The sequence below is a fragment of the Bubalus kerabau genome, chromosome 20 (genome assembly GCF_029407905.1).
Source record: "Bubalus kerabau isolate K-KA32 ecotype Philippines breed swamp buffalo chromosome 20, PCC_UOA_SB_1v2, whole genome shotgun sequence".
Lineage (NCBI taxonomy): Eukaryota > Metazoa > Chordata > Mammalia > Artiodactyla > Bovidae > Bubalus > Bubalus kerabau.
This window is the reverse complement of record NC_073643.1, coordinates 52,787,606-52,808,223: the sequence shown is the minus strand read 5'-3', so window position 1 is coordinate 52,808,223 and position 20,618 is coordinate 52,787,606. Positions and strand designations below refer to the sequence as shown.

The following is a 20,618-nucleotide window of genomic DNA, read 5'->3' as shown; positions in this document are numbered from 1 at the left end:
CGATCTGACAGTTCTTTCCTGAAACCTGCATCAATCACATCACTGGCGAACAGCATCGAGTGCTCCGGGCTGGTAAGTAAGTACTCACCTGAGCACATCCTCTGGGTGTTTCTGTTGCAGTTTCTTCCCCAAACCAAACCCAAAGAAGCAGACAGCAAACATGGGGGTGACCCCAACGATGGGGGCAGCCATGCCCCGATATAGACCCCTGATGCCCTGCAAGGAAGCACAGGAGGGGAAGCTGTTTACAGACACTACTAACACCTACATCACTGAAGCAGGAAAGTAGCCTGTCCTCTGACCTGTGGCCTCCTTTCCCCAAGCAAGGAGAGCTTTAAAAGGAAGAATCTTCCCACACTTATCAGAAATGGCTGTCTTCTTATATACTGCTGGAGAAACTGAAAACAGCTTCTAGTCTGGAAGGCAAACTGGCAACATGCTGCTTACACCTCCATCAGAAAACTACCTGTCTAGAAACATATTCTAAGGGAATACTCAAAGATATAAAAAAGAATGGCCTCACGCATTTATTAAACACCGCATTTTAGAACATTCCCAAATAGGAGATTAATGAGACAAATTACGGAAACCTCATATTGGACTATCACACAGCCATACAATCACATTGTAACATGAGAAGAGATTACTAAATTGGGGAAAAAAAAAAAAAAAGCAGGCTACAAAACAGAATGTACAATATGACTTGCTTGGGGGTGAGACATAGGTGCTTAAGAAATTTTTGTATTTCCCAAGAATTAGGACCTGAGGGGAGTTCCCTAGTGGCCTAGTGGTTAGCATTCTGGGCTTTCACTGTGATGGCCTGGGTTCAGTCCTGGGTTGGGGAACTGAGATCACTCAAACCACCCAGTATGCCCCCTCCCAGAAAAGACATAAGATTCTTATTGTTAAAAACAATAGCAAGACTGCACATCAATTTTCACTAGTACATTTAGATAATGAAACTGACTATGTAGTAGCCAATAAATAGACAGACAAATAGACAATCCAACCGAACAAGTTAGTACAAAAAGGACAAGGAAGATCTGGGACCCAGAGACCAAGGGTTTGGCCCAAGAGAGGGGAGGGGTGTTCCCAGGAAGGTGTTGGGTACAGCAGGCCTGGGAAGAAGCCAGTCAACATGGGAGTATGAGACCCAGGACTCCAGGAGGAGTTTATTTGTTTTCTAAGAAAAACGAAGCAAACAACAAACATCGGAACAACGGATGATAACTGGCAGTCAGTGTGAAAAACCAAACAAAAAGGTATTCTACAGCACATTTAGGACACAGGATGACAGAGGCAGAGATTCAAAGAGACACAAGCAAAAGAAACCGACACAACTGTTCACCCAACCTCAAGAAAAACAAAAAGCTGTACAAGTAATGAAATGCGCCCTGAAGGACATTACTTTGTTAACAGAGAAAAAACATACATAAAGTTGTAATCATGAAAACAGTGAACTGTATTAAACCACAAAGGATGATGAAAATTACTGGGCAGAGCAGAAAGAGGAGCTAAGGAATGCAAGAGTTAAAACCATCTACCACAAACAGGTAGCTAAAACAGTTTTAAATGGATAAAATACGTGCATGCAGCTCGGTAGAAGACAGCATTAATAACTGAGAGAGCTGAGGAACTTCCCTGATGGTTCAGTGGTTAAGACTCGGTGAACTTTCACTGCAGGGGGCAGGGGTGCAATCCTTGGTGGGAGAAGTTCCCAAAAAGGGAGGAGGAAAAACAGTAATTGAGAAAGTAGAAAGTAGCAACTTCTAGAGGATTGGGGTGGGGGGCTACTTTCTTACAAGTCCTTCTGTAACAAACTAAGTGCTTATATCATTTTAATACAAAATAAGGGCTAATTTTTAAAAACATGTTACAGTTGCTCCCCACAGGAACTGGCAGGAGAAATGGGCAGGGGAGGGGGATGCTACTACACGCAGCGGAGGCTCCACAGACCTAGGCTGGAGAACCTGCCTCACTGCAGACTCCAGGCACTCACAACCCATCTTCTTTCTAGAACTAAAGGGCACAACTGTACTTCTCAGCATTCCTCCCAGATCCTGCAAAGGTCTACCACTGCTACAGGCTATAAGCAGACTCTCCAAGTGCAATGTGCACAGAAGGTAAAGAGGGAAGGGTGAATAGGAAGAGAAGGTTCTGAGAAGGATCTGCAAAAGCCCCTCAGGACAAAACCCTCCCAAAGCCCCTCCCACAGCTTCCCACCTGGCTGAGAAGGCTGCCCAAGGCCGGAGGGCCAACAACTCCCAACTTCTCCAGCCTTCCTTTCACTGTCTGGCCCACCCAGTTCCATGCAGTACAACCAAGATCCGTCCAGTAGTACCAGAAAGTGAGCTCAATCTAGCACAGCAAAACCCAGAGACAAGCACAAATATAGACTGAGGAAGCCTTTTTGACGCTGCAGGGAGTTGGGTTTATACAAGCCATTCTCACCAAGCCTCCAGCACCCAGCACATTGCCGAGGCACTAAACAGGTGCTCAATAACATTTGCTGACCAGGGCCATATAATCCTGTCTCTCTGTGAGGGCAGAGAACTCTTAGCAGACTGGAAGCTCAAAGCCTCCACTGGACACTGATCAGACTCCATTCTGGGTTGATGAGAGAAACACAGCCTTACAGAAGAAAAGACGGCACCATCTCCAGCATGGATGATTGGGTAGATTCCACTTCAAAATCTTCCTCCCACACCTAGGTCCTGCAGGAGCCCCGGGGAACAGCTTCTCCTACACTGAGTCCATCACTTACCAGCATCCCCTCTTTGTCTGGGTGATACCTGCTTCTTACTTCTGTATATTTAATAAAAGACTATATATATTTACTATTTATTCACATTGGAGTTATATTTTAGGCAACAAAGGAAAAGTTGTTAACAAGGTGCTGTTACCTATGTGCTAATGAAGTCAGTAATAAGCATCACTAGTCATTAAAACTTTTTTAAAATTCCATGTTTTCACTCTAAGAAATACCTGAAAAATGATTATACAATTCAATAACCTCACACCAATTTAGTTTCCTTGTCTATGGGTTTGAAGACTCTCTCTCTCTTTCACTCTCTCTTTTTCCCTCAGACAGGCTGACCTCTCCTCCAAATTTTATGTGAACTTCTGACACTGATCCCCCAACTTTGCATTTTCTTTTATTTCATGTCTCCAATTATTCCTCATGAACTCCCTGTGGTCTAAATTCTGCCTTCCAAGAGAGACAGAACCATTTTATTAGCTTCATTCATCCACATAAAACAGTAACTGGAACTCTCAAACACTCCGGAGCGATGGCAACAGAGGGACACAGGATGACATGGGGTGAGAGAGCCAGGCGTGTGGGCTGGACCTCCTGCAGAACCATGCAGTCCCCCGGGTCCCCGGGGAAGTAACACGCCAACCCTCTGAAAATGCGTTCCTCTGAATAGGAGAAAAGCCCAGCACCATGATTCTGTACCTCTCTCATCAGAGTCTTCCGGAAACAGTCAAAGGTGCCAGAATACATGGGAGGCTGTCCAGGCAAACTTGGGGGCTGCGTCTGCAGTCGGACCTAAAATCAGAAGTTAAAACACAGTCATTTCCCAGAAGCAGAACTGCCTGATGGGGGCAACGGCCTGACCATCTGCCAAAATCTCAACAGAGAAAGCAGCACCTGTGTGCACGTCTTCAGCATTCCCCTTATCTGCTGGATTCAGACTTCTCTTTCCTCCAGTTTATTCCAACCTTGTACTCACAAGTCATCAGTAGCATGCTTTTGAAGAGCGAGACAGTTCCTCTGATTTCCTCAGCCACTTACTTTTGCTATTTATTTCTTATCTAAAGGATTCCATGGTGACCAAATGGAATAGGTATGACCAGTTTACAAATGAGGAGACTGGGTTCATTGAGGTCCAGTGATGTGCCAGTAACTAGACCTGGCTGATGCAAAGCTCAGCTCAATTCTAGGCACTCTCCACACTCATCTGAAGTGCTTTGTTGGGGGTTAGGTAACATCCTCGACAAAGATGTTTCAGAATGAGGTGGATTTAATATCCTGCTTTCCTTGGTCCTCATCCTTCTCCACCTTTCGGTGGATCCAATGCTTCCAACTTTCTTTAAACATCCCCTCTTAGCACTCCCTCCTTTGTCTCCTTTTCTATTCCAGGTGCCCTCCAAGGCTAAGCAGCCTACTCAGGGGGTCCACTATCCCTTTCAGAAAACACGTTCCAGGGCTTCAACTTATGTTCAGTGATGACTTTTACTCAGCCATCTTCAGACCTTCTCACCTCACCTTTTGGGCTATATTTCACTGCCTGAGGAAGCTCTCCCTACTCAAATCACCTCCAAAATCTCATCCTTTCGATGAATGTCCCATTTGTCCCAGAGCCACCAGTCTACCATTTCTCAGGATTTGAAACTCTAGCATCCAACTACTTCCTGTGTTTCTCCTCTTATTCATGTGGGCACCAAGGCTAATGGAAAGTTCTTTCAAGATGCTTCCAGGATCCTAATTTCTTCCTCTCTCCATCTGAAGTCTTCCTCCAGGCAAAGTGCTTGCCCATTCTTACCCAGTGTGGTAGTTTTCCAAAATGCCCATTAACTCTTTCATACTCTTGCCCTTCAGAAGCTAAACCTAAATCCCCCCCCCCTTGGATGTGATCCAGACTCAGTGACTCACTTCTATCGAACAGAATGTGATGATATTGATGCTATGTGACTTCCAAGGCTAGGTGACAGAAAGGTCAGCTTCTGCCTGTGTCCATCTCAGGTTATTTGCTTTGGGGAGTCCGTCACTATGCTATGAGGATACTTACACAGCCTGAAGAGGCCATGTGTAGAGGAAACAAGGCCTTCTGACAACAGCCAGCACTAAATGCCAGCATGTGAATGAACCACACGGAAGTCAATTCTTTGGATGAGTACAGTCCTGCCCAACATCTTTTTGTTGTTTTTGACTGGAAGGGAGGGTTTTTGATTCAGTATTTTTTTAAAAAAACAAACAAACAAACAGCTTTATTATGATATAACTTGTATACGATAAAATTCACCCGTTTTATACAGTTGGAGGATTTTTAGCAGTTGCAGAGTTGTGCAACCTTCATTATAATCAATTTGAGAACATTTTCATCACCCCAAAAAGAAACACCACACCCATTAGTGGTCACTCTTCTCTTCTCTCAGCCACTGGCAATTACTAAGCTACCTTCTGTCTTCGTGAATTTCCCATAATCAATTTGAGAACATTTTCCTCACCCCAAAAAGAAACACCACACTGATCAGTAGTCACTCTCCTCTTCTCTCAGCCACTGGCAATTACTAAGCTACCTTCTGCCGCCATGAATTTTCCTATTCTCTACATTTCATATAAATGAAATCATACAGTATGTGGTCTTTCATACCTGGTTTCTTTTATTTAGCATAAAGTGTTCAAAGTTCATCTATGTTGCAGAATATATCAGTTCTTCATTCTTTTTATCGGTAAATAATATTCTACTACACAAATGAACTATGTCCTGTTTATCTGCTCATCAGATAATGACAAATTACATTTTTTCCACTTTTATTATTATGAATAATAGTGTTACAAACTTTTGTGTATAGGTTTTTGTGTGGACATACGCTTTTAGTTCTCTCGGGTGTTATATGGGTCAAGATTCTCCAGAGAAACAAAACCAATAAGCTATGGAGAGTTATTTATTTATTTGTTTGTTATAAGGAATTGACTCACACAATTATGGAGGCAGACAAACCGCAAGATCTGCAGTCAGCAAGCTGGAGACCCAGGAAAGTCAATGAGATAGTTCTATTTCAAGTGTTAAGACCAGAGAACCAGGACAGCTGATGGTCTAAGTCCAAGTTCAAAAGCTGGCAGGCTCAAGACCCAAGAGAGCCAACGTTTCAGTTAGAGTTCAAAGGCAGGAAAAGACCAACATCCCAGCTCAATCAGTCAAGAGGAAGGAGTTTTGGCCTTTTGTTCTATTAAGGCCTTCAACTGACTAGATGAGGGTCACCCACATTAGGGAGAGAAATCTGCTTTACTTAGTCTACCTTAAATGCTAATCTCATCCAAAAACATCCTCACAGATATACCCCGAATAACGTCTGACCAACATCTGGACACCCATGGCTCAGTTGACACATAAAATTAACCACAACAGGAGAATTGCTACGTCAGATGCTAACTCTATGTTTATTCAACCTTTTGAGGAACTGCTAGACTGTTTCCCAAAGAGGTTGCACCATTTACACCCCCACAAGCAGTTTATGAGTATTCCAAATTCTCCACATCCTTGCCAACGCTGACTGTCATCTACCTTTTTTTTTTTTTTTTTTAAATTATAGCCAGTGTTAGGTGGATATTAGGTGGTATCTCCCTGGGATTTTGATTTATGTTTTCATGATGGATAATGATGTTGAACATTTTTCATGTGTTTATTGGCCATTTGTGTATCTTCTTTGGAAAAATGTCTATTCAGATTCTTTGCCCATTTTTTCCTTCCCAATTTTTTTTCTGTCATAAAATACACATTAAATTTACCATCTCGATCATTTTTAAGTACACAGTTCAGTGATATTGGGCTTCCCTGGTGACTCAGCTGGTAAAGAATCTGCCTTCAATGCAGGAGACCTGGGTTGGGAAGATCCCCTGGAGAAGGGAAAGGCCGCCCACTCCAGTATTCTGGCCTGGAGAATTCCATGGACTATATAGTCCATGGGGTCACAAAGAGTCAGACACAACTGAGCGACTTTCACTTTCACTTTTCAGTGATATTAAATACGTTCAAAATGTTGTGCAACCATCACCATCATCCACAATTCTTTTTATCTCCTCCCACCAAACAGTAACTTCCCATTCGCCCTACATCCAGACCCTGGCAACCAGTCTACTTTCCGCCTCTAAGATTTTGTGTACTCGAAGTACCTCACATAGGTAGGATCATAAAGTACGTATCTTTCTATGAATGACTTAGTTCATTGAGCCTAATGGTTTCAACATTCATCCATGTGGTTGCAAGTATCAGAATTTCCTTCTTTTTAAGGCTGAATAATATTCTATTATATGTATAGGCCACATTTTGCTTATTCGTTCTTCCACTTGTGGACACTTGGGTTGCACCCATGTTTCGGCTACTGCGAATAATGCTGCTAGGAACAGGGTGTACAAATATCTCTTCAAGACTCTGCTTTCAGTTCTTTGGAGCAAATATCCAGAAGTAGAATTGCTGGATCATACGGTAATTCTATTTTCCCTTTTTTGAGATACTGGTATACTGTTTTCCACAGCGGCTGTACAATTTAACATTCCCAATAATAATGCATGAGGGTTCCAGAGTCTCTGCATCCTCCCTGACCCTTGTTATTTGGTTTTATTGATAGTAGCCATTCTATTGGGTATGAGGTGGTATCTCATTATACTTTTTATTTGGATTTTCCTAATGATTAGTGATACTGAACATTTTTTCATGGTTTTTTCCAATTATATATCTTCTTTGGAGAAATATATATTTAAGTACTTTATTTTTTCCTCAGAGCATGCGACAATGTCTTTTATTATATATGGGTTTTAAAAATTATTTTTGTAATATCTCCATACACAGGCAAAAAAAAAATTGTTTAGCATATTGGAACTTGCAAACCTGATCACTGCAGAGAGAAGGCAAAATTATCCCTACAGCATGCTTAACCAGGCCAGTTCATCTGCCGACCTTCAAGAACATGGAGATGAACATGATAGACAGACTGGCCCCCACCTGAACCTTCATTCACCACCATTTGATAGCCCTTCTTCAGGCCCAGATCAGCAGCACATTTCTTGCCAACAATCATCAAATGACCAAAAAGACTTTTCATCATCATCTGCTGCTGCAGAAATCTGGGATATATGTTTTTTGGGTATCACCAGAAAATGTGTCGGTGCTTGAGGGGAAATGTCAAGGAAAGCAAAACACTGGTCATCCTTATAAATGATTTTGGCTGGGATTTCTTTGTGAATCATCTTCCTGAAGATGGTGTCGCTGCCAGGCCGGGCGACCTGAGCCTTGGTGATCTCATCTGCCATCTCTGCCTCCCTCCCGAGTGGCCGGCTGGGGAGAAGGTTGGGAGGAGGCTTTGCTTATTCTTAAATTGGGTTGTTTTTTGTGTTATTGACTTGTAATAGTTCTTTTATATATTCTGGATCCCAGACAGCATCTGCAACTTCACAAGAAATCCTTGAGCCAGACTACCCACCTAAGCTGCTCCCCAAATCCTATCTCACAAAGATCAAGAGAGTTAATGAATGCTGTTGTTGTTGTTTTGGCTGCACTGTGCAGCATGCAGGATCCTAGTTAACCAACTATGGATCGAGCTGGAACCCATGAACCCTTGCAACATGGAGTTGCAACCATTGGACTGCCAGGGAAGTCCTTATTGTTGTTGTTCTAAGCCACTAAGTTTTGGGGTTAAGTTGTTACATTGCAAGATAACTGATACACCCAGTCATTATATTTCTGCAGTCTTTTTCCTGGTCTGTGTTCTACTTCCTAATCCTTCTCAGTTTGCTATCATACTAACCTTTCCAAGACACCATTTTCATCATGCTGTTTCTCTATTTATTTAGGTTGGTGCAAAAGTAATTTTGGTTTTACTTTGCCATTTGATATTGAAATACATTCTTTTTTATTTTTTTTGTTTTGGAATACATTCTTAAATGTGGTTATGTTACACATCTTTAATGTACATTTGATGCTTTATGTTTTTTGCTAACAAATTGTTACTTGCTGTTTACTTTGTATGTATCTTAGACTATGCAAAAGATGTTAGACAAAAAGCAAATTTGAGTGATTTTCTTATACTAGTTCAACATGGGTCATACAAAAGACGAATCACAACACCAACACTGCATTTGGTCCAGGAACTGCTAATGAACACACAATGCAGTGGTGGCTCAAGAAGCTCTGCAAAGAAGATAAGAGCCTTGAAGATGAGGAGCACAGTGGCCAACCATCGGAAGTTGACAACGACCAACTGATGGGATTTGAGCGCTTAAGAATTGATGCTTCTGAACTGTGGTGTTGGAGAAGGCTCTTGAGAGTCTCTTGGACAGCAAGGAGATCAAGCCAGTCAATCCAAAAGGAAATCAGTCCTGAATATACACTGGAAGGAGTGATGGTGAAGCTGAAGCTCCAATACTTTGGCCACTTGATGTGAAGAACTGACTCATTGGAAAAGACCCTAATGCTGGGAAAGATTGAAGGCAGGAGGAGAAGGGGATGATAGAGGATAAGATGGTTGGATAGCATCACCATCTCGATGGACATGAGTTTGAGCAAGCTCTGGGAACTGGTGTTGGACAGGGAAGCCTGCCATGCTGCAGTCCATGGGGTCACAGAGAGTCGGACACGATTGAGCAACTGAACTATACTGAACTGAATTGAGAGGATCATCAAAGCTGATCCTCTCACAACTACATGAGAATTTTCTCAAAAACTCAAGGTCAACCATCCTACAGTTGTTCAGCACTTGAAGCAAACTGGAAAGGTGAAAAAGCTCAATAAGCAGGTGTCTCATGAGCTCATCACACACACACAAAAAATCATCATTGTGAAGTGTTGTCTTATCCTATGCAACAACAGCAAACCATTTCTCGATTGGATTGTGACATGCGACCAAAAGTGGATAGCATACAACTGGTGATGACCAGCTCAGTGGCCGGACTGAGAAGTTCTAAAGCATTTCCCAAAGCCAGCTTGCACCAAAGAAAGGGCGATGGTCACTGTTTGGTGGTCTGCTGCTGGTCTGATCCACTACAGCTTTCTGAATCCTGGCAAAATCATTATATATGAGAAGTATTCTCAGCAAATCAATGAGATGCACTGAAAACTGCAACACCTGCAGCCAGCATTGGTCAAAAGAAAGGGACCAATTCTCTTTGACAACGCCTGACTGCACATTGCACAAACAAAACTTCAAAAGCTGAATGAACAGGGCTACAAAATTTTGCCTCATTGGCCATATTCACGTGACCTCTTGCCAACCAACTACCACTTCTTCAAGCAACTCAACAACTTTATGCAGGAAAAATGCTTTCATAATCAGCAGGATGCAGAAAATGCTTTTCAAGGGTTCATCGAATCCTGAAGCATAGCTTTTTATGCTACAGGAATCAACAAACTTATTTCTCATTGGCAAAAATGTGTTGCTTGTAATGGTTCTGATTTTGATTAATAAAGATGTGTTTGAGTCTAACTATAATGATTCAAAATTCAGGGTCCGAAACCACAATTACTCTTGCACCAACCTAACAAATTTTTCATTCTTGATTTTGTGAGGGCTTTTGTTAGTCCTGCGCTCTAGGCAATGGAGGTGACATGCAAAGCTAAGAAATTTATGGAACATAACAGTAGACATATCCAGAGGCTCCCACTGCTTTACATCCAATATCCCTTACTTGGCCTTCAGATTCTCCATGGTCAGGCACAAACTCCTCAAGTTAGTAGGAGAGAGAGATGAACCAAAAGTTCTGACTGATACCTTTCTTGTGATTTTGTATAAACTCATACCTGCCTCATCATGACATCCATCATTTAGGCCCAGCAAGAACATTAAAGTCCTCCATGGCTGGTCTTCTTTTACAGCCTGGTTCCCACTGCCAAGCCTATATCCACCTTCACTCCTGCCTTCCCTCTGCCTGGAATATCTGGGTCTCCCTACTTCTCCAGTTAGAACTCAGCCAGCCCTTCACCACCTGCCATAAAATCTTTCCAAGCTGAAGAGCTACAGCTCCTGCCTTTCCAGACCACTGTTAGTCGCCTTGGGTCTCTGAAAGTGTCTCTTGGCCAAGCTTTGACCAGAGCCCACCTGGCTCCCTGAGGTCAAAAGGACAGTAGTCAGCAATTTGTGGGTTTGGCTTAAATCAAAGGGAGAGTTTCTGATTATTAAAAATGCAGTGAGGGTTTCCCTGGTGGTCCAGTAGTTAAGAATCCACCTTGCAATGTAATAGACGACAGTTCGATCCCTGGTGAAGGAAGTTCCCACATGCCATGGAGCAACTAAGCGCTAGTGCCACAGCTACTGAGCCTGGGTGCTGCAACTAGTGAAGCCTACATGCCTGAGAGTCTGTGCTCTGCAACGAGAGGAGCCTCTGCTATAAGAAGCCTGTGCACTGCAACCAGGGAGCAGCCCCCACTCGCTGCACCTAGAGAAACCCACACAAAGTAACAAAGACTCAGCACAGTCAAAAGTAAAATTAATTAATTGATTTTTAAAAGATAAAAGCTTAAAAACAATGCAGTGAGCATTTTCAGTCATTTACATCTCAGTACACAGATCATCCTTCCCTTCCTGGGAGTGACATCTGATGGGGAGGAAGGGCAAAGGATATGGAGGTAGGAGCAACACTTGTATTAGGGAGCAACAGGATTTTGTTTTTCTTTAAAGAGAGGCCCCAGATAACTAGAATTAACAAAATCAAGAGTAGAAAGAGAGGCCAGACAATTCTCCCCTACATCAGTGTTGCTTAAAACGACTACTGTTGGGGAAGCCCTAACACACATGGCATTTATCAACTACTGAATAAACATCTGATTTCATGTTTCACAGTGTTCAAACCAGCCCGATGGCTTTAATCTTAGTCTTGTGATAAAATGACCCCAGATCTTCCTCTAGGTGAAAGGTAGCAAAGAGCCTACTGCCCAAACTTGCTCAGAGAACATCACCAAAGCAATTTTCTTTGCTTTGGTGGAGGAAACCCAATTCAACAATCCAAGAATTCCTCTACACAGGCTTCCCACTCTGCAAGACTCACGTCTGCTCCCCATAGGCTCACCCTGGCCATGAACTGTCAACTTTCTCCAAGTGTGTGCAGAGATAAGGTTAGAAAACTGGGATGAAGCTTTGAATGCTAAGTCATAGGGTATGGACTTTGGTCTCCAGTAAGGCCTTGCTGTAAGTGCTGCAGGGTAAAGAGTTGATGTGCAATATGAGGATAACCAGGGAACAAGCCTTGATGAGTTTCCACCTTCCCAGAGCCTCAATCTGACCATGGCTTCCACACCAAGTTGTTGTGAGATCAGCCTGGCCCTGGGCAAAGCTGATCACTTGATTTCCTTGGAAGGGACTCGGTCACTGAGGGCACTGTCGCTTCCCACAGGAGACCGCTGAGGTTAACATGGGGTGAAAGACTGAAGATGGTTAAGAAAGGTGCAAAAGAGACAGTGGCGGAGCACTCTGGCCCCAGAGAAATGTGTCAAAACACGTATCTAGAGTAACCTGCTTTTAGCTCTCTTCCAGAAGAAGGATTTACAGATGACCTGTTTCAACCTTGCTGATGTTAGGGTTTGCAGAAGTTAGAACTTTGAGCAGGCGCTTTTTCTTTACCATCCCCAAAGTAGGGGCCCCAGATGAAAAAAGGTTGCCGGACAGAGAACTTTTTTAAAATCAAGAGTCTTCGGTGGGCGATTAGAGGCTTCTCACTTTGCGCCGTCTAGCTCCTTGGGGCGCAGGAACAGTTTCCTCCACACCCGAAAGGGTCGAGAGGGAGATTCCCCAGACTTCTCACGGAAGCTCCCCCGGACCCCACTTCTGTCCCGGACCAAGCGTCGCGAGAGACCCTGCTTTCCGCGCCCTGCTCGGTCGGGCCTCCTCCCTCCAGCCCGCGCGCCCCAGCCTCCTCGCACCTTGACAGTGTCCAGCGGGTGTCCCACGAACACCAGGCACATGCCTCCAAAGCCGCCGGCCAGCAGGTTCTTGAGCGGGCTAATGGGCTTCACCTCGTCTGCCATGGTCAGTCAGTCCGTCACAGTGCCTGTGGTTTCCCGGCCGGCTCCGCTCCACTGCTCCAGCAGCGGCGCCGGCGCCGCCGACCTTTCACCCACTTTCGGGTGGGCGGGGCATGAGCCCGGGGCAGGTCGGAAGGAGGGCCTAGACCGCTTGCCCGGCCCCGGCTTCCGCCGGCGGCGCTGCTTCCGGCCATAGCTCCTCCTCGATGGGCGTGGCTTGCGGGAGAAGGGCTGGCCCCTACGCCTTTTGGGCGGTATTTTGGAGTGGCGGTTGGTGGGGGTAGACTTCAGTTCAGTTCAGTCGCTCAGTCGTGTCCGACTCTTTTGAGAATAGACTTAAGAAGCAGGGAGACTTGAGGAGGCTAAAGGTCATAGTTAGAGATGCTGGATTGGATTGGATCAGAGAACAGCAGAGGAGGTGATGAGATGTGTTTGGATTCTGAATATATTCTGAAAGAAGAACCTAAAGAAATTGTTAATAACTATAACAATTAGGAGTTAAGTGAAGCCGCTCAGTCGTGTCCAACTCCTTGCGACCCCATGGACTGTAGCCTACCACGTTCCTCCGTCCATGGGATTTTCCAGGCAAGGGTACTGGAGTGGGTTGCCATAAAGGTGATGTTTATGTTTTTGACTTATTCACTCTCGGTGCATGGTATTCAGGTATCCACTATATAACTTGTCATTTCTGTATGTTTGAAATTTGTCAAATTAAAAATTTGTAAACAATAAGCATACCCCTACTCTGTAGCAGGAACCTCACTGCCCAGCTAACCTGATAGCAATCCTCCTCTGCAGGCACTCCCAAGCTAGGAGGAAGACTAGAATGGGGAGGATGGGCCATGTACACTATGGGTGGAAAGATTAGTGACAGGAACAAAATTGGGATCAGGAAGTGATGGGGCCTGACTGGGGCAGAAGAACCTGTAAAGGGAGTGGAAGGCAAGGAGGCTGGGGCAAGGCTCAAAAGTCTGTTTACCCTATGCTATAGGCTTTTTCTAGATGAGGATGGGGAACCATGGAACAATTTTAAGCACAGCGGTGACATGATCATATTTGTTTTAGAAAATCGATTTGGGATGGATGAATCTGTGTTAGGAGAGAATGGAAGCAAGGAGAACAGTTAAGAGAAAATTACAGTGGTCCAGGCAAGAGGCAGTGAAGGCATTAATTGAACAGGGTGTTCATCACTGGATTGGCCTTATTGGAATGTCCAAGATTCAGGGTTTGGTAATGGGACCATGTTTATTTCACTTGTGACTTCTAACACTCCGGCTGCAGAAGAGGAGCTAACTTAGAGTCAATCTGCATCAGAGCAGCTTCAGGAAGAGGGGCTGTTTGTACAGCCCTCCTGATAAACTCTCCTGGTAGACCCCTCTTGGTAAACTTTGACAGTCCTGAACATGGACTCCACTCAAGCCCACCAAGTTCTATTAAATCTTCATAGGGTAACTGATGATCCCCCAAACAAATGGTCTTCCTGTTTCCTCATCTGATAAGCCTTTACACACTGCTAGAAAACTTACCTGAAATTTAACCCGACTGTCATTCCCTGGCCAAAAAACCTCCTCAGCTCCTCACTGCATCAGAATAGAAGTGGTTCAGGGCAGACAAGGTTTTTCATATTTCATGCTAGCTTACTGCTTCAACCGTGTTTTCCCCTAGACTGTATCTTCCTCTCTGAGCAAACTTAGCTTATACTGGTTTACCACACAGCCAGCCCTGTTATTTAACTGACCTCACCCTCCACCCCCCAGTAGCCAGGCCTTTACATATCCTGTCCCCTTCAGCACAAGGTATCTTTCCTCTCCCCACTCCAGGTAACATACTGATGCAGGAGATCGATACCAAGTTGCCCATATGCTAGACATTGTCCAACCAGTGGTTCTTAGCCATCTGGGAGGTGGAGAATTCCTGGCACCCTCTCCCCAGAAAAATGTACACATGCATATGCTCCTCCAGGTTTGCTATCAGTTCCACAAGCTTCATGTCGGGTGGCATCCCTGACTTGATGGACATGGGTCTGAGCAAGCTCCGGGAGTTGGTGATGGCCAGGGAAGCCTGGCATCCATGGGGTCGCAAAGAGTCTGAGCGACACGACTGTGCGACTGAACTGAACTGAACCACAAGCTTCACAAGGAATGTGAAGCTATCTTTGTGAGGCAAGAGGGCCCTGCCCAGGGTAGATACTGCAAGATGAAAATAGGAGGACAATTGAGGGAGGAGGCTGGGCTCTGCCTCAAGAGGAGAGGCCACTTATTTCTCATTTTTGAAGTAAGGTGACCTCCCTGACTACACATGCACAGAAAGGCTCCTTGGAGGTCAAAAGGGGGAGTGATGCTAGGTGATGCTAACTACCTCTACACCTCTAATGTAGAATCTGCCTTGGCTGAGACGTGTGTGCACATATAAGAGGATCCTAAGGTACACCAATTATGGACTCTGAGCCAGGGAAATCAAAATGGTTGGCCAAAGGAAACCCAGAAACAAATGCTGTATATAAGTGATCATACCACCACGAGGGCATGACTCTGGGACTCTGAGTCCACCCATGTGTCTATCCATACGTACTCTTTTTTTCCTCCTAATAAACACTTGACTTCTCTCACTACTTTCCGTCTTTATGGCAGTTCTTTTTCTGCAAAGCCGAAGAGCCAGGGCCTTGTCACTGACCATTGGTCTGGCAGCTAGGATTTGGTGCTCTCACTGCCCCTCCCCAGCCTCAATGTCCGGCCAGGGAACAAGGCCCAACGTCAAGCTGCTGCAGGCCGAGGCCATCTGAGATCACTTGGCCCTCTCTTGAGAAGCCTTCTTCCTAGACTTTGGGAATCAAACATGAATGAGGGGGACCTTCCCTTAGGTCATACCCTTCCCAAGACTGTCCACACCCTGTGACTGAGCAAAGGAGAGATTTAATGCCTAACCACTCTGGCATAGTATCAGATACTCTGACAGGTAGTATTCACACTCCAGTGCTCTCTGCTGGGTTGGCTTCATTGGGCCTGCATCACAGTTTATCTGCGGCCCCTGCCTAATTCTGCTTCCTGCCCTCTCCCTTTACATACGCTGGTCCCTAATAAGTATCTTATTCCCCAAGCTCCATCTCAGTACTTGCTTCCAAAGAGTCCAACCTGCAACAGTAGTATTCAACATCATTCCTTACCAAAAACAAGATAAAACCAAAAGGAAAAGAACATAAAACTGTAAATTTAAGATTTGAAGCAAACTCCCTTGTAATAGATAAAGAGTAACAACTTTTTTTTTTAAAGCAAACTAGTAACTACCATATTTTTTCTCAGCAAAAAAATTTAATGGTGAACTATTAGAAGCTATCCTATTAATGATAGGAGAACAAATAGAGATTTTTTTAATCATGATTACTGCTTAACGTTTTACTGGACTTAGTAGCTAATGCAAAAATATCAATGGGGGGGAGGGAAAGAAATAACCAACTAAGGAAGAAGTGAAAGAAAGTGAAAGTTGCTCAGTTGTGTTTGACTCTTTGTGACCCCCATGGACTATACAGTTCAGGGAATTCTTCAGCCCAGAATACTGGAGTGAGTAGCCTTTCCCTTCTCCAGGGGATCTTCCCAACCCAGGGATCAAACCCAGGTCTCCCGCATTGCAGGCGTTTTCTTTATCAGCTGAGCCACCAGGAAAGCCCATAAGGAAGAACGAAAGAAGAGTGTGGGTTGCAGGGCGGGGGGGGCAGAGGGAGATAGGAAAAGGAAGGAAAGTAATAAAAATTTTAAATATTAAAAAGTAAGAGTCCTTGGAACTTCCCTGGCAGTCCAGTGGTTACGACTCTGTTTTTCCACCGCAGTGGGTGTGGGTCTGATCTCTGGTCAAACCAAAAAAAAAAAAAAAAAGAGTCCAAAATATTCCTATTTTCAAGTGATCCAAATGTTTACTTTGAAAATTCAAGAGAATCAGTTGAAAACTGAGCAAATTTAAGTAAGGAGACAGATACAAGAACAGTATCAGAAAGCAATCACTTTTTGATCAGTTCAGTTCAGTCACTCAGTCGTGTCTGACTCTTTGCAACCCCATGAACTGCAGCACACCAGGCTTCCCTGTCCATCACCAACTTCCAGAGTCCACCCAAACCCATGTCCATTGAGTCTGTAATGCCATCCAACCATCTCATCCTCTGTCGTCCCCTTCTCCTCCTGCCCTCAATCTTTCCCAGCATCAGGGTCATTTCAAATGAGTCAGCTCTTTGCATAAGGTGGCCAAAGTATTTGAGTTTCAGCTTTAACATCAGTCCTACCAATGAACACCCAGGACTGATCTCCTTTAGGATGGACTGGTTGGATCTCCTTGAAGTCCAAGGGACTCTCAAGAGTCTTCTCCAACACCACAGTTAAAAAGCATCAATTCTTTGGCACTCAGCTTTCTTTATAGTCCAACTCTCACATCCATACATGACCACTGGAAAAACCATAGCCTTGACTAGACAGACCTTTGTTGACAATGTTAAAAATAACAGATCACAAACAGGAAGAATCAATCCTATTCAGAATAACAGCAAAACCCATAATGTATGCAGGACTAAACCAAAGATCCATGTGAATAAAGCTATATAAATTCATATACACAAAAGGCAAACAAAAGAAGTATAAAGAAACAGTAATATTCCTTGGATGCAAAGACTCAATAATAAGGCTATCAGTGCTACCCTTTAAGTTATTCTTAGAAATTCAGTGCTCTCCAGTGGATTTTCAAAAATGAAAACACATCAACCTGAATCTAAGATTTATACAGAAGAAAAGTTGTATGATATTAGTGAAGAAATATGAGTCTTCTAGATGAGGCCCCAGAGTTCAAGGAGCTAAGACCAATCATTCCCACTATAGGGAATGATTCTGTGACACAGAAACTGAGAGACATTGTATTTTGTTTACATATCTTATATGCAAATTTATTTTGAAGACAGAATACTACACATATCATTTCATATCCTATTTTTATCACTTAAGAGTATATTACAGGACTTCCCTGCTGGTAGAGTGGCTAAGAATCAGCTTGCCAATGTAGGGGACACAGAGTCCATCCTGGTCCGGGAAGATTCCACATGCTGCGAGCAACTACTACTGAAGCCCATGCACCTAGACTTTTGCTCCACAAGAGAAGCCACCGCAAAGAGAAACCCGAGCACCAAAATGAGAGTAGTTCCTGCTCCCTGCAACTAGAGAAAGCCCAAGCACAGCAATGAAGGCCCAGTGCCACCAAAAATTTAAAAAAAGAAAATTTTTTTGAAGAGTATATCTCAGACACCCAAGCACAGCCAAAAATAAAAATAAAATAAAAAAAATGGTATTAGCAACAGCTTAATAAACATCTATATAACACAGTAATGTTGAAAACAAGGATGGATATGTGACCCTAAGAAACTCACCTTGGGACTTTCTTGGTAGTCCAGTGGCTAAGACTCTGTTCTCCCAATCCATGGGGCCCAGGTTCAATTCCTGGTCAGGGAAGTATATCCCACATGCTGCAACTACAGATCCTGTGTGCTACAACTAAGACCCAGGGCAGCCAAATAAATATTTTAAAAAAAGAAAAGAAACTCACCTTCAGCAGGCGAGAGACAGAACAAATAAGGATAGTACCTGGGATTCCAATATATTGTACATTTGTATGCTTGATATGTGAATGTCCTCATTCACTATTTTGCAAATGCAATAATTATACAGAAAAACTGATTGTTCCCTTTTATTTATTGGGGAGGATTTATTACCAGTAACCTAGAACGAATGCACCTAATTAAAGAGATTTCATTAGCCGAAAATATAGTTTGGTTCCTTCACTAGTGTCATGATACAAAGGGCTATGTTTTGTTATAACAAATAAGTACATCGAACTACAGGCTTCCCTTGTGGCTCAGAGGACGGTAAAGAGTGTGCCTGCAATGCAGGAGACCTGGGTTAGATCTCTGGCTTGGGAAGATTCATACCAATGTTCTTGCCTGGAGAATATTCTTGTCCATGGGGTCGCAAAGAGTGGCACACGACTGAGCAACTTATAGACAAAGTTTTACGTTGCTAATATATAAAATTCACAACCCTACAACATGTCACTCACTCATTGTTAGTTTTCACTCCAAATTAAGGTGTGTGTGTGGGAGTGGTTTTCTAGTATTTGAATGCACCTGATTTGGGTTGCTGCTAAGTCACTTCAGTCGTGTCCGACTCTGTGTGACCCCACAGACGGCAGCCCACCAGGCTCCCCCGTCCCTAGGATTCTCCAGGGAAGAACACTGGAGTGGGTTGCCATTTGGGTACATACTCCTAATTAAACAGGAAGCTGAAAATCATGTATACAAATACATGCAAGAACTGAAGAGAGTCCATTACACATCAATATCCTGAATATTAGCACATACACGACTCATGCATGGGTGGAAATGGTTTGGGTTATCTATGGACTTGCACAGCGAGGAAGCTCCCTAACATCACTTGCTTCACTCTGGCGTTTCCACGTTGTGCAGCAGCAACTTAAGTGAGGCTTCATGTCTGTCTATCCATAACACTCGACAAAGGCCCCAGAAGGTACTGAAAGGCATAATGGCACTTCCTATACTGTGTGAATACACTGTGCAGCAAGGTAGTTAAGATTCAATCTCGGGTGATTGGGAAGCCAAAGAAATTAGGCAGCGAACTAGGCCACGGAGAGGGAAGCGGAAGCCTGGCGTGGTTCTACGAATCGGCCTAGGTAGAAATTCCCGGCCCGGCTTGCTGACACGAAGACCCAGCTCTCATTCGATCAAACAGCGGCCATGAAATATCAGTCCTTTATCCACTCCACGAACGACTGGAGGTCTTCTTCGCGCCGGACACCGAGTACAGTGAAGTGAGGAGAGTCCGTCAAAAAAACAACAAAAACCCTGGTTGAAAGGATCCAGGCCGGGGGCGCTGGTAGGCGAAAGCCCGCGGCGATGCCGTGACAGCTTTCCAAGAAGCCTCTCCTTTGCTAGCCGTCGGCGCCAGCCGTGCGGCGGGCGTACTCCGGTCGCTGCGCTGGGCTGGAGCGAAGTGTCCGCAGAGAGGCGTTATTACCCAGCGCCTGTCGCGACCCCGGCGACCGCGGGGCGACCCCGGGCGGGAAGTGACGCAACCGCTCCGAGCACTTCCGGAGCTGCGGCGACGGCTCCGCCGGAGGAAGCAGCGCGGGCCTTGACCAGCGTTGGCCCGCCGCCTCCGCCGCCGCCGCGCCTGGGTCCGGTTCTTCTGGCCTGGCCCGACCTGGTCTGGCCCGCCCGGGCTCAGCGGCTGCGGGGCTGCGGCTCCCGGTAAGTGCGCGGCGCCAGTCGCGGCCTTGTTTACCCCGGCGGGCCGGGGGAGGGGGTGGGCTCTCCGCGCACCTCCCTAGCCCTGCCGGGGCTCCGCCTTCGTCGCTGCCTGCGAGGTCCCGGCGCCCCCGGCATCTCGTACTGGGTCTCAGGGCTCTCCGCCATCCCGCTGATGAGCTGCCGGTGGCCGAGGCCAGGGCGCACCGGCGCCTGATGTCTCTCGGTCTTTCCGCCTCCCGCCGCCTGCAGTTCGCCGAGAGGTCGCAGGCCAGCGCCTCTGACCGACTGGTGCCGGGCGCATCTAGGCCCTCCCCGCCGGGCGTGCCTGGGAAACGCGGCGCCTCCGGGGGCTCCCCACTCGGGTCATCATCGGGAGCTCTCGCAGTGCTCCCCTCCCCGCGCGGTTAGTTAACGCCTGCCGGTGAGGGGCCCCCTGCGCGTGGGCTCCGTGTCCTCGCGGATATATTCCGGCGCCTGGGATTGGGACCGGCGGCCCTGGAGCTGCGTCGCCGCCTCACCGGACGCCGCTTGTGGTAGCCGCCGGAGAGGCGATCGGGTTCTCGGATGACTTCACCTCAGTACTGATTGTT

At 45.3% G+C, this 20,618-nt stretch overlaps 2 protein-coding genes and 1 pseudogene across 4 annotated transcripts in view; 1 reads left to right on the top strand and 2 right to left on the bottom strand.

Annotated features, from left to right (window-relative positions):
* The window catches only part of SLC25A20 (solute carrier family 25 member 20), a 35,097-nt gene extending 22,237 nt beyond the window's left edge, over window positions 1-12,860 (bottom strand). The window contains exons 1-3 of the mRNA XM_055558717.1: window positions 12,636-12,860; window positions 3,458-3,550; window positions 89-216 (exon numbers count right to left, since the gene is read on the bottom strand). Coding sequence (XP_055414692.1) covers window positions 89-216; window positions 3,458-3,550; window positions 12,636-12,740 — 326 coding nt within the window. The 5' untranslated portion in view covers window positions 12,741-12,860. The remainder of the gene's footprint in view (window positions 1-88; window positions 217-3,457; window positions 3,551-12,635) is intronic.
* Window positions 6,360-12,591, bottom strand: LOC129635580 (adenosine 5'-monophosphoramidase HINT1-like; annotated as a pseudogene).
* Window positions 12,861-19,889: 7,029 nt separating the features above from the next.
* The window catches only part of ARIH2 (ariadne RBR E3 ubiquitin protein ligase 2), a 37,341-nt gene continuing 36,612 nt past the window's right edge, over window positions 19,890-20,618 (top strand). For all 3 annotated transcript variants that reach the window (XM_055558713.1, XM_055558711.1, XM_055558712.1), the window contains exon 1: window positions 19,890-20,028. The gene's annotated coding sequence lies outside the window, so the exon portion shown is untranslated. The remainder of the gene's footprint in view (window positions 20,029-20,618) is intronic.